The 13656-nt window shown below is 32.9% G+C and overlaps 1 protein-coding gene across 3 annotated transcripts; it reads right to left on the bottom strand.

Moving 5' to 3' along the window:
- Window positions 1–9468: 9468 nt before the first annotated feature.
- Window positions 9469–13086, bottom strand: LOC121218560 (glutamine synthetase). 3 transcript variants are annotated; one of them, XM_041095966.1, is made up of 6 exons: window positions 12684–13086; window positions 12039–12260; window positions 10748–10895; window positions 10402–10547; window positions 9833–10021; window positions 9469–9719 (listed from the first exon to the last, which is right to left on the bottom strand). In XM_041095966.1, the coding sequence occupies exons 4-6, from the start codon at window positions 10545–10547 to the stop codon at window positions 9671–9673; spliced, it is 384 nt and encodes a 127-aa protein (XP_040951900.1). In that variant the 5' UTR covers window positions 10748–10895; window positions 12039–12260; window positions 12684–13086; the 3' UTR covers window positions 9469–9670. The 3 variants fall into 3 exon arrangements, 2 of the variants coding, with proteins under 2 accessions (XP_040951900.1, XP_040951901.1); XM_041095967.1 differs by having other exon boundaries at window positions 9470–9719; window positions 10752–10895; window positions 12684–13076; XR_005915044.1 differs by having other exon boundaries at window positions 9510–9734; window positions 12684–13039.
- Window positions 13087–13656: the final 570 nt, after the last annotated feature.

Here is a 13656-nt window from a genome sequence, read left to right as displayed (position 1 = left end):
ATAATACATACTTACATAAAATTTAAAAAAATTATTAAGATTTGTACAATAATAAATAATATGTTAAATCTATGTCATATTTTTAAACTATTTTAATTGAAATAAAATTAATAATTTCGTAATAATGCATCAATTTAAAATAATGTCATAACATTTATACAAAGATATGGATCTATTAAAAATAAAAATACTTATAAATAAAGACATATTAAGTATTATAAAAACTGAATATTTATAAATTTATTAAATATGTATAATTCAAAATAATATATTAAATTTAAAAGAATGTCATAACATTTATGATTTTAAAAATCTATTAAAAATCAAAATACTTATAAATAATGTGAATATTTAGTGGCGTTTGGAACCAAAACGCCGAAAATTGTAATTTAAAAATTGAAGAAAACGGCGCCATTTCATTGACGAGTATAGGGTTCGGTGGCGTTTTTTCTCAAAGCGCCGCAAAAAGCTGTAAGGTTAGTGGCGTTTTCTTTTAAGCGCCACTAATATATTAAGATTAAACTGCATCGTTTTGAGGGGATATCAGTTTTGGGGTATATCCCCGCACTCAGCCCCAATTCCCATCTCAAATCCCTAATCCTAAGTTCAGCGCAGCATCTCCGATTTCCCCTCCTCCGTTTTCTTCATCTTCTTCATCTTTTTCATCTTTCTGTTTGGACGTTTCGCTTTATTGCAAAAAAAAAACCATTAAAAAGACTTCATACGACATTCTATTTGTTGAAAACATTTAACATTATTTGCGGCAAAGAAGAGGGAGAACGTCGACGAACATCTTAAGGTTCGAATGTCCGATTCTTCGTATTTATAGATTCGGTTTTGTCGTATTTTTAATTTTGATTTTGCTTTCTTATTGGTTTAGGGTTTTCGGTGTGTTCTCTGTGTTTAGGGTTTTCGGTGTCTTCGACCGTTTTGTTCATCCTCGTGAAGGTAAGTTACTGCTTCTATTGTTCATTACTGTTTTATTTATTTGAAATGTTTAATTTGTTAGGAACTGATTTTAACTTTTGTTTTTTTTCTCCAGTTTTTGGTCAATCCATTTCATTGCTTTCATTTCAGTTTTCTTCATCGTTCTTAAGGTACAGAACACATGCTTTGTTATTGTTTATTTGTTGAACTCATTTGGTACTGTTTGACATGGTTATTTTCAGTCAATTTGAAATGGTATGCTCGCATTGGTGAAATGGTTTAGAAATGGTGAATAATGTGTATAAGTATATTCGGCTAAAGTATTAGACTCATATTATTGTGAAAGTGATATGGTTTATGTTATGTATTGAAGTTATCTAGGATGACCGAATATGCGGATAACTGATTGGTTATATGTATGATTTTATAAAGTGGATTGACATGAGTTGATATGATGAGTATGTATTGAATGTGAATTGGCTATATAGGTTTGGTTGTTAAATGACAATCAAGGAAAGTGTTTCAGGTTAATTTTGCTAGCTGAAATGATAAGAAGCAAGTTGGTCTTGTGTGATAATTTGGTACAATGCATAATATGTGTAATAAACATAATTTTGATTTTGCTTTCTTATTGGTTGGTGATACTGGAATTAAAAAAAATTTATTGTCTGTGTTTAGGGTTTTCAGTGTGTTCGACTATTTTGTTCATCCTCGTGAAGGTAAATTACTGCTTCTATTGTTCATTACTGTTTTTGTGAATGGTTTAATTTGTTAGGAACTGATTTTAACTTTTGTTTTTTTTCTCCAATTTTTGGTCAATCCATTTAATTGTTTTCATTTCAGTTTTCGTCATCGTTCTGAAGGTATAGAACACATGCTTTGTTACTGTTTATGTGTTGAACTCCTTTGGTACTGTTTTCAAAGTATGAAACTTTGATGTCTAGTTTAGGGTTTAATTTATTAGTTTATAAATCTGTTCTGTTAAATGTGGTGCAGTCGATTACATTTCCAGGTAAAGAGTTTACATTTTTAAGTTGAATTTTATTAAGCCATGTTGTTTTTTAGTATGATTTTTAAGGTCATATATATACTATTTGTTTGTTTCTTACTGTCTTTGATTTTTTTTGTATGATTTTACTACTTAACTAGAGTTTGTCTATTTTCATATGTTTTTCTCAGTTACAAGTTATCACTATTTTTTAGTTTAATACTGTCTGTTGAAATATAATGTTGGGTTCCACTTTCATTTTGTGGTTTGAAATATAATTTAATACAAGTTATACACAACTTACATAATACATGACTTACATGACTTACATTACTTACAGTACTTACATAATACATAATGCATAACTTACGTAACTTACATAATACATAAAAATATATCATATCACAAATTTCCGTAATTCATTTATGGTTATAACTGGCGTTTTAACTTACCCGTGCGAATTATTGTCAATGTCAGACTTCAAGAATTAAGAAATGGACCGGTCTTGGATGAATTTGTCAAGGGTTAGCAATGATTATCGAAATGGAGTACAATATTTTCTAAATTTTGCATTTCAATATGCAAGCCAAGAGAACATGATTCTTTGCCCCTGTAAGAAGTGTGTCAACATAAACTGGCATTATCGTGAGGTTGTATACGAGCATCTAATTGTTGATGGGTTTGTTCGAGGTTATAAACAATGGTTATTTCATGGAGAATGCCCGCCTAGTACTTCCTCTTCAACAATGGATGTATCTTATTCTGGTACTACTTACCATCAGTCTGATAGAGGGGATGACATGGAAGGTATGTTGCGGGATGCATTTAATATGTACAATCATGGTGTCCAGTCGTTCCCAGCAGACTTTGTGGCTTCTGATGATTGTAATATTGGGAGAAATGCTTTTAACGAACCGGGAAATAGTGTACCTCATGAAGAGCCGAATGAAGAAGCGGTGAAGTTCTACGCGCTACTTAATGACATGAACGATGAACTGTATGAGGGATCAAAATTTTCAAAAATGTCTTTCTCTGTTCGTCTTTTTCAGTTAAAATGTTTGGGAGGGTGGACCGGAAACTCGTTGACAATGCTGTTAGAGTTTTTAAGAGAAATGTTTTCATTTGCAAAAATCCCTCAGTCATGCAAAGATATGAAGAAAATGATAAAAGATTTAGGCATTGGGTACAACAAAATCCATAGTTTTCCAAATGACTGCATGTTGTATTGGGGCGATCGAAAAAACCAACAGTGATGTCATGTATGCGGCCAATCCCGTTGGATTAGTAGAAACACAGAAGATGGGAAGGACGATGAAAATGATGCACAGTCGAGAAAGAAGCCAGTCAAGATTTTACGGTATTTTCCCCTGATACCAAGGCTTCAAAGGCTATTCATGTCGTCCAAGACAGTGGAGTCAATGACGTGGCACCATGATGGACGAACCGATGATGGATTACTAAGGCATCCGGCAGATTCTTTAGCTTGGAAATCATTTGACAATAAATTTTCAGGCTTTGCAAGCGATCCTAGGAGTGTGAGGCTTGGGCTAGCATCTGATGGATTTAATCCTTTCAAAATCATGAGCACTGCGTACAGTACTTGGCCAGTAGTGCTTGTTCCTTACAATCTGCCTCCGTGGATTTGCATGAAGCAATCTTCCCTTATCTTATCTATGATTATCCCTGGTGAGAAAGGGCCCGGGAATGATATTGACATTTATTTACAACCACTTATTGAAGAGTTAAAACAATTATGGGCTGGTGTCGAGACATACGATGTGCTGAGAAAGGAGAACTTTAATTTACGTGCGGCTTTGATGTGGACCATTAATGACTTTTTCGCTTATGCCAATTTATCCGGTTGGAGTACCAAGGGTCGTTATGCGTGTCCTTGTTGTGCTGCACAAACATGTTCGCAATGGTTGTACAATGGGAATAAGTTTTCTTACATAGGGCATCGTCGGTGGTTACCGGAAAATCATAGATTTAGATTTCAGAGTTCTGTATTTGACGGCACTGAAGAGTTCAGAGAAGCTCCTTCTCAGACCAGTGGCTCTGAAATCTTGTTCATGTTGGAAGATATGAATTTCATTTATGGGAAGATGAACCAACTGCCAAACACGCAAAGAAACAGAAGATCAAATGATGAAGCTGATGATGACTCCGACGAAGAGGATGATCCTAATGAGGCGGACTTGTGGAAAAAAAGAAGTTTTTTTTAAGTTGCCTTATTGGGAGCATCACCTTTTACGACACAATCTTGATGTTATGCACATTGAGAAAAATGTTTGCGATTTAATCATAGGGACCAAGTTATAAAAAGTTTAGAAGTTGAAGTTGAATTATATATCTTTATACAAGTTAAATGCAATTTAATCATATTGGTTTGTAATTTTTCATATTTTAAAGGGATTAGATCAAAAATTTTATCATTTTGGAGGTTGAGATGCAATTTTACTGTGTATTAACATGTAAAATTATAACTTTTAAAGGCACCCAAAACATAAATTTCCATTTTAGGTGGCTGAAGCTTTGGTTATTTATCTACTTTGATCTTTGAACTTCTTTTTTGTCTAAATTAATTCGAAAATTTGATAGTTTTTCCTAGTTTAGTCCTTCAACCTTGGTCTATGCTACATCATCAGCTTGGAAGAGAACATGTATAATATCAATAAGGATCAAATTAAAATTATGGAAGAATTGAGGGACTTGACAAGGGAAATAAAAGAGTTAAATGAGGATGTGAAAGAAGTTAAAATAAAAATTAGTGCGAAAGAAAGATAATGGCATTTTTTTGCACATCGTGGATGTAATAACGAAGCTCGATTGTCATCGGTGTTGTATGGAAGAATCGAAGATGGAGTGAACGAGTGTTTAGGATTTTAAAGTTTAATATTGAAGAATTATTGTATGTGGGTATGTGAGTGTGTTTCTGATGTAAGGAATGGTGTAAAATAAATTACGGTTTAGGGTTTTGTTAAATAAGGAAGGAAAGCGTCTTTTAAGATTGTTAGAGGCACCTATCCTCGTGTTGTGTTTCTTTTTTTTTAGTGTATGTATTATGGACCTGTTGATGTAGTACAAGTTTAGCTCTTTTGAGTGTTTCTCGTGATGTTATGTATGTTTTATTGGAGCTCTTGGCTCCAATGTTTCAATGATAATAAAATATATTTTAAGTACAGTACTTTTGTATATTTAGAATTTAATATTATACTTTTGTTTTAAGATAATTCCTCTACTACAACAATGTTTAATGTAAATATGAATTCATATTGCGATTTATTACTATCATCTGATTGGAATGTAACATTTATTTAAACTTCGACACAAAACTCAACTCCTCCATAAACTAGAAAAATATCATTAGTTCTTCGTAAATACTTTCACCTTAATTCAATGACTATCACTTGGATAACTTTGGTTATCAGCTCGTGACACTTGGAGCTATACCAACAAATGGTATACATAGCCTGTCATCTTTGAGGGTCTTTATCCTTGGTAGTTGTTTTTGTGAGAAACCTTGAAGAAAAAGAAACTGAGGTTGTTGTTTTTATTGTTGCTACAAAATGAGTTTTACACCACCACTTGTTTTTGCTAGTGAAAACTACCACATTTGGGCAGTAAAGACGAAGACTTACCTGCAAGCACATGACTTGTGGAATTTAGTTGAGAATGACATAGAATCAGCTCCATTGAGGGCCAACCCTACATTTGCACAAATTAGACAACATAGTGAAGAGTGTGCTAATGAAAAAAAATAAAGTATTTATTTAACAAATAAGGCAATGAAAAAATAAGTCTTTTGGAAAATTTTATCAATAATTTTGAAAGGATGTACAAAAAAAAACTAGTACTAATATGTATAAGTTTTTGTAGAAAAATGGTGCGTCCATTAATGTAGTACTAACTACCATGGATAAAAAATCATTTTGCCCTTAAATTTGGCAACTTTCCTCAACTTAGTCCTTAAACTTTGATTTTATCTACATTAGTATTATAACTTGACAACTTTTCTCAAATTTGATGCATGTGATGACACAACACTCTGATATTGTGTCATGCCATCATTTAAAAATAATATTTTTAATAAAAATTAGGTGTTGATATGGCAGAAACGTCACCATAATGGCCAAAAATGAGAAATGTTGTCAAAATTCATTACCGATGTGGATAGTGGGGAAGCCAAGGGGTTGAAAAGGGCTCTGCCCCTCCTAGAATGAAAAAAAAATCATTTAGGCCCCTTTATAATTTATAACATTTTAAATTAGTAATGGTAAAATTACATTTTGCCCCTCAAAAATGATAAAAAAATCGATTTAATTCATTGCTTGTAATGCGACTGTTGTTATGTTGCATATGTTTTTTAATATATATTGCGTTCGTAATTATGTGATTTATTTATTAGGAAAAACTAAAGGATAAAAAGGCAGAGTACGAAGCGATTGCTTCTAGTGATAGTTCTGTTCATCTTGAAGACATTGATAACTGAATTATTACTGAAGTTTTGGGTCCTGAAAGGTATGGTCGGGTTCGATTTCAAGGATCTTTCGTTCGCCCAACCCAATATTTTGGATCCAGCTCGCAGTGATACATGGCTTCGGGGAGTCAGGCTCAAGCTGAAGTTCAGAGGTTAAAAGACCAGATGACTCAGATGCAAGCGGCCACAGCTGAGGTTCAAAGGAAATATGAAGAACTCCAGCTACAACTTAAAGCAGACGCGGCAGCGAAAGAAGCAGAGGCTGCAGCGAGAGAAGCAGAGGTTCAAAAGAAATATGAAGAACTCCAGCTACGACTTAAAGCTGATGCGGCATTGAGAGAAGCAGAGCAGAGCAGAAAGTACGACGAACTCCAGCAGCAGCTTCAGAGTATGATGAAGATGTTTCAGTCGCAACTTCCGCCGTCATAGTGTATTGCATAAATATTTTTATCATTTTAACTTTTAACACTTTTGCAAAAATAATATGAATTCACTTTTATTTTTTGATATTAATATTATTTTATTCGTTTAATTTGAAATATTATATAAATTAATTGCTTTTGGCTGGTTTAGATCTGGTAGCTTTTGATTTGTTGCTACAGGAGGGCTGAAAAATAAAAAATTTAATATAAAAAAATCCCAAAAATAGTGGCATTTTTGTACAAAAGCGCCGCTAAAGAACATATTCTGGAACGGCGTTTGTAAAAAAAGCGCCGCTAAAGATTATGATCTCTAGCGGCGCTTATAGAAAAATGCCGCTAAAGAACATGTTCTTCAGCGGCGCTTATGGAAAAACGCTGCTAAAGAACATGATCTTTAGCGGCGTTTTTTGTTGTAAACGCTGCAAACATTTGTGACGTTTTCGTTAGCGGCCTTTTTTGCGGCGCTTCCACAAGCGCCGCAAATAACTTTAGTGGCGTTATAAAGCGCCGCTAAAGACCAGTTTTGGTGTAGTGATTGATGTAAAATTTAAATAATTTTATATACTTTCGTAAGTTTGTATGTATTTAATATTTTAATAATTGATGACTACCCTTTCCAATAATACAATCTCTAGAGTTGTGAAATAATTATTATGTAACGATTACGTTTTAATATGTTATGTGGTAGTACTATTAATTATAGAATAAATTTGTATTTTGTGTAGAAAGTCATGGGTGGTAGGGTAGAGTGAAGACTTTGGCAAGGGGGGAGGTGAATCCACAAAACAACAGACGGAGGCCTGCAGGCCGATCGTTTTCTGTGGTGGAGGGACCTCTGCCCCTTTATACACATGTTGCCTACCCTTCTTCCTTCGGAGTTGACCCTCTCACCTCCTAAGGAACTGAGCTTGAATATTATTCCTAACGCCGCACTATCTCCAACCAATGTATTTCTTATATTTCCTATCCATAACACTAATACCTTAATACACTATATTCACAGTAAGCCACACAGTGTTAAAATTTTTTAGAACTTCAAATTTTAATGATAGAAGTCACATCACATAATTTGTTAACCGTCTATGAACACATAAATCTTAGATTAATACTATCTTTTACACTACATAATCGTACGTACGTGCAAAGGCAAGTACCCTCTGGCTAGCTAGCTAGATTAAAGACCATTTTATGCTGGTGGTGATAATCGACCATACATGTATATGAGGAGAAGGGATTGTATGAAACTGTGATTTCACGTCATTCTTATCTCTTTTTAATAGGAGAATGACAAATTAGATTTTTTCTCTTGAAAAATTCAAATCCAACTAAAAAAAGCTAAAAATCAGGAAGAAAATTTTAATTTGTTATTCTTTTATTGGGAAGAAATAAAGATGACATAAAATCACAATTTCATATAATATTTCTTTCATATGACAAGTATGTACGTTTTTGAGATAAAAAGATGATTCCGGTTTGATTTTTCTACCCTAAGTGCTTGTGCACTTTTTTAGCCGAATCGCTGCTTCTTTGAATAAACGAAATAATTAGCCTAAAATAAATACAGATGAAGAGTATAAATGAAACAGTGAGTGCAGGCCGCGCTCAACAAAGTCACTTGTCAGCTCCCTATGACCATAGAAAGTGGGAGGTGGCCGTGACTCTCCACCGCTCTATCAAAGGTGATAATAAACAGCAGCATCAGCTGGTTATAGGTAAAAGTGATTAGAAATCGATATTTTTTAATGGTAATACATTTTCAAGAAATTATTTTAAGAATATGTTTTTGTTTCTTATGTGCAGAAGGATCAAGAAATAATTTAATAGCATCCTTCTCTTAGAACTCAATTTCGTTTTTTAATTCTTGTTTTTGTTGTCTACATATATATAGAATACCAAAATATATTTACGTGTCTATTTGAAAAGACATAATCTTTCCTTTTAAAAAAATATATAAATAGTTGTGCCAATTCACATATGGACACATCTTTTCAATTTTATTTACTTTTTTCCATTATATACATATATGTATATATGATTTGTATATATATTTTTTAAATAATAAAAAACTTTAGTAGTATATATTTTATTTGAAAATACTTTATAAAATATATATGATTATATGTTTCATACAATAATCCACTACACCAAAACAAGTTTTTAGCGGCGTTTTTTTATGCCTCTAAAAGTATTTGCGGTGTTTTTGAAAGCGTCGCAAAAAATGCCACTGTTTTAAAAATAAACGCCGCTATTGATCATGACATTTAGCGGCGCTTTTCCCACAAACGCCGCTATAGATCAAGGCCTTTAGCAGCGCCTTTCCCACAAACGCTGCTATAGCTCAAGACCTTTAGCGGCGATTTTTTCACAAACGCCGCTATAGATCAAGACCTTTAGCGGCACTTTTTCTACAAACGCCACTATAGAACAAGCCTTTAGCGACGCTTCTCGAAAAAACGCCACTAAAAATATAACATTTAAAAAAATTATTTTAATCAAATAATAATTATTTTTATGATAAGTATTATATTATGTTTTATTTTTTAAATTTGAACTTTAAATATACTTTTTAAGGATTAAAAAATATTATTTAAAATTTTCTATGAAAATTTTAATTTTAAAACTAAATATAAAAATTAATGAATTTAGTTTTAGAATTTAAAATAATAAATTAATAACACAATTAAAATCCAAAAGTTAGAACTCAATTGTCGTAAATATTAAAGCAAAAATAAAAATTTAGAATCAAAACTAAAATAAATAATACATATGAGAAACATATTAACTAGTTAAACCTGCCTATGACTATACACATTGCAAGGTAAAAAAAATACAATGTGCTTCTCTGTTTTCTTTGCCCTAACATTGATATGCTCCACTCCATGTATTAGGTTGTATGCGATCATAACTGAAGACAAAAAAACTTGAACATAAATCAAAGTAGATTTAGAATACATGAATGCATTACAAGAATATTATCATGTGCAGCAAATACACGTGTGCAAGAAGTAGAGAATAAACCTATTTGAAAGTGGTGTTGTGAATGCCAAAATTGAGGGAAGATGATCTAAAACCCCTGCCATGAGCTCCTCTCCAACTTTAGACATTCCATGCTGAGAAGATGCATCAGATGCTTGGAAAACATTTTGTCCATTCTGCCATAAACTGAGATGCACATGGGATCCAGAACCTATGTCATCCAAAGCATACCTGGGCAGAGAAACATAGTTAAAATGTTGGGTATTCCAAGTTTCTAACGTTAAGGGCAAAACATGCATGAAAGCCTCACAGCATTGACTAATATATGAAGTTTAACTCAATTCAAATGATTATCAGACGAGCCTCCCATAATATCTATTATATAATCAGAAAGATTCACTAACTCAGTTGGAATGATAATGCATAAATTGGTATACTAGTAGACATTCAATAAACCCTTCATCTGCAATACCACTACATGACAAAATAAATATTTTAATGAACCATTTGAGTTTCATCCAAAGCAAAAGCAAAAAATATCAGAAACTATAGGCCATGACCAGAAGATGAGGTAGAAAGCATTGGTCAAAATAAGAAAAGTTGCAACTTACTTGGGGACAAACGTTGCCAACAGACCATGTTTATTTGCAATAGCCCTAACAACTTTGCGCATGAAAATCAAGTTGTTAGCAGCATATGTACAAGCAGTGTACCCCAAAGCCATTTCATACTGACCATTTCCAGCTTCTGCATGCATCTGTAAATTTTGAAAGCTAAAGTAAGCCAGGAGAATCAAGTAATTATAATAATTGAGAATAAAGTTTCTAGCCTTTCATTATAATAATTGAGAAAAAAAAAGTACGTGTTGCAAGAATGGTATCACCAACTCTAGAACTTCAAAAACAAAAAAGGGAAGCGCACAAAGGCAATGAAAGAGGAAGCATGAGAAAAAGGTACCTACTGCAAGAATGGTATTGCCAGCTCTAGAACTTCAAAAACAAAAAGGGAAGCGCGTAGAGGCAATGAAAGAGGAAGCACTCAGGCTAATAGCATTACCTACTTGGGGTTTCACAGAAAAAATTATCACATCACTAGCATCCACAACCTGCTTCCATATATTCATAGCTTGGATCAGAAACAAAATAAAAATAAGAACACCATATTATTAAAACTAAACAGCATAACAATCTTAAAGGATGATTATTTCTATTCTCTTTTTTTCCTTTAATTAAGTCTTCAGTGAAATCTTTTCACTTCCTTCCAATTCCACATACAAACAAAACTAACAGAACACATGTTTTTGCTATTTGTTTTCCACTTTGTAAAGAACTAAAATATGTATATGCAAATGGTGAAAAGCAAAATAAAAGTAAGTCAAATAGTCAAAACCAACTTGGTTCTTTGTTTGTTTTTTTTACCCCTTATATATATATCAATGTTGTCAAGGGCGCCAGGCGCACTTGAAGCGCTAGGACCTTTATATAGCCTGAGGCACAAAAAAAGCGCTCACCCGTCTAAGGCGCAAGCATATAAATATAAATATATATGTAAAATGTATATAAAAGCATATATAACTAATACATATAATCAATAAGTATTAATTAATTAGTAAAAGAAAGATAAATCTTAATATAGTTCAATTTCTAAATTCAAAACATTGTTCAATAGTTTTAAGTGTAATAATTTTCTTAATGTATCGTAAAATAAAACACCATAAGAACGAAACTAAATATCATCACCAGAAACTAGCTCTAAATTTCGTTCATCTTCTCTTGAAAAGTTAACTTTTAAGAGTTAACTATGTTTTTATATAATAAAATTAGATCAATAATTAATTTAAAAAATTCATTTATTATATTTTATTATGTTTTTCTTTTAAAAGCCAAAATAAATAAAAAAATAAACAGGAGAATGGAACGGCTCTTTAGTGAGGCGGGCTTTTTTGCGCCTGGCTTTTGCAACAAAGGCGCCCGAAAGCCTGATTGATGCCACCTAGCCTTGAGGTGGCTGAGGCGGTAATGGCCATTTGCGCTGCGCCTTAGAGCCTAGGTGCTCACCTTGACATCACTGATATATATAAAGCTATTTATTTATTCTTATAAAAAATCTTTAAAAGTATTAAACCAAAGTAAAAAAGAACTAACTAAATTTCTTTGAACCTGGGAGTAAATGTCTTATCTTTAATAATTCAACATAATAAAAACGATACTAAATGTAACAAGAACAAGGGGGAAAGAAAGCACCATACGTCGGTGTTGTGACTATAAACAGAGATGCCGAGTGACTGGAAGGCAGTACCACGACTGGGATTTGAGTGGATTGCCGTAGAAATACGTTGGGGAGGCAAAACACCAGATTGTACCACTCCTCTGGCAATGCTCTCTGCCATTTTCCCTGCTCCGATGAACCCTAGCTTGAAGTTTTCACTCTGTATAGGCACTGCCTCCATGTCGTTGCTTGGATTTTATGTCTGGGGAAAAATTATAAACATTTCAAAAATTTGAAAGATGGGCTTCTGATTTATAAACTGATGATTCTGAAATAACTGCACAGCTTGCTAATTTGATATGCTTATCACCTTGTATTTAAAACAAAAATGGGGAATCCCAACAGCAAGGGTTAAGAAAAATTAGAAAAGCACACACAAAGTTAAATGCTTCAAGAAAACAACTCTCTTCCCTATAAACCTTCCAGCCAACAAAATCAACACAGTCCCTGGTGTAATGCTTGCTCTAAATAAATAAAAAAACAAGTAAAAACCCAAAAATAAGGAACATTTCTTCAGAAATCTATAAATAAACAAATAAAAAACATTGCTTTTCCTTCACCACCTCCTTGATCTAATGGAAGCTGAAATATCATAGAAATTTAGAAGCAGGACAAATGCACTTACTGTTATGTTAGGCAGAAAAAGTATGCGCAACATATACATGAGTTGCAAGAAAACTCAGTGAGCAAAAAGAACCCATGGTCGAAATATAACCCATTTTCGTTTTTGGAATCCTAGAAAAAGAATTCACTATGATTTCTTCCCAAAAATTGGACCAATCAGGAAAAGGAACATCATTTCGGGAACTTAGAAAAAAACCCTTGGTCTTCTTATGAGCAAAAAGAGAGGTGGAAGCGGCGCCAGTGATGGTGGACTTAGAAAATAACGACGATAGGCAAGGGAGCTTGAGGGGAGGCATCGCCGGCGGTATTTGAAGTAAGGGAAAGCGAAATTTTGAAGTGAAGGATTTTGTTTTCAGAACTTGGGGGGGGGGGGGGGTTGGCGGCATTTGGTAATACAAAATCCCGCTCAGTTTTAAGTTTTTTTAAGTCAAATCTGATTTGGGAAGAAATCGACGCTGTTTTTGGTATTGTAATATTTGCGGCGCTTATAAAAAATACCACTAATTGTATAATTTTTGCTGTGTTTTCAATAAAAACGCCATTAAAAATTAAATTACTATATCATTTTGAACAAAATGACGTCGTTTTGCTATGTTAAAATTTTTTTATTTTATTTTTTATAAATTGATTTATTTTTTGCCGCATTTTTTATAAAAACGCCACAAAATTTTTTTTATTTTAAACAAAATGACGCCGTTTTGCTATTTTGGTTTTTATTAATATATTTATTATTTGCGGCGTTTTTATGAAAAACGCCGCAAAATATTATTTCATTTTGAACAAAATGACGCCGTTTTGCTATGCTAAAAATTTTTTATTATATTTTTTTATAAATTGATTTATTTTTTGCTGCGTTTTTGATAAAAACGCCGCTATTTCATTTTGAACAAAATGACGCCGTTTTGCTATGCTAAAAATTTTTTATTTTATTTTTTATAAATTGATTTATTTTTTGCGACGTTTTAAACGCCGCT

This window comes from Gossypium hirsutum, chromosome D06 (assembly GCF_007990345.1).
Source record: "Gossypium hirsutum isolate 1008001.06 chromosome D06, Gossypium_hirsutum_v2.1, whole genome shotgun sequence".
Classification (NCBI taxonomy): Eukaryota; Viridiplantae; Streptophyta; class Magnoliopsida; order Malvales; family Malvaceae; genus Gossypium; species Gossypium hirsutum.
This window is presented reverse-complemented; position numbering and strand designations above follow the sequence as displayed.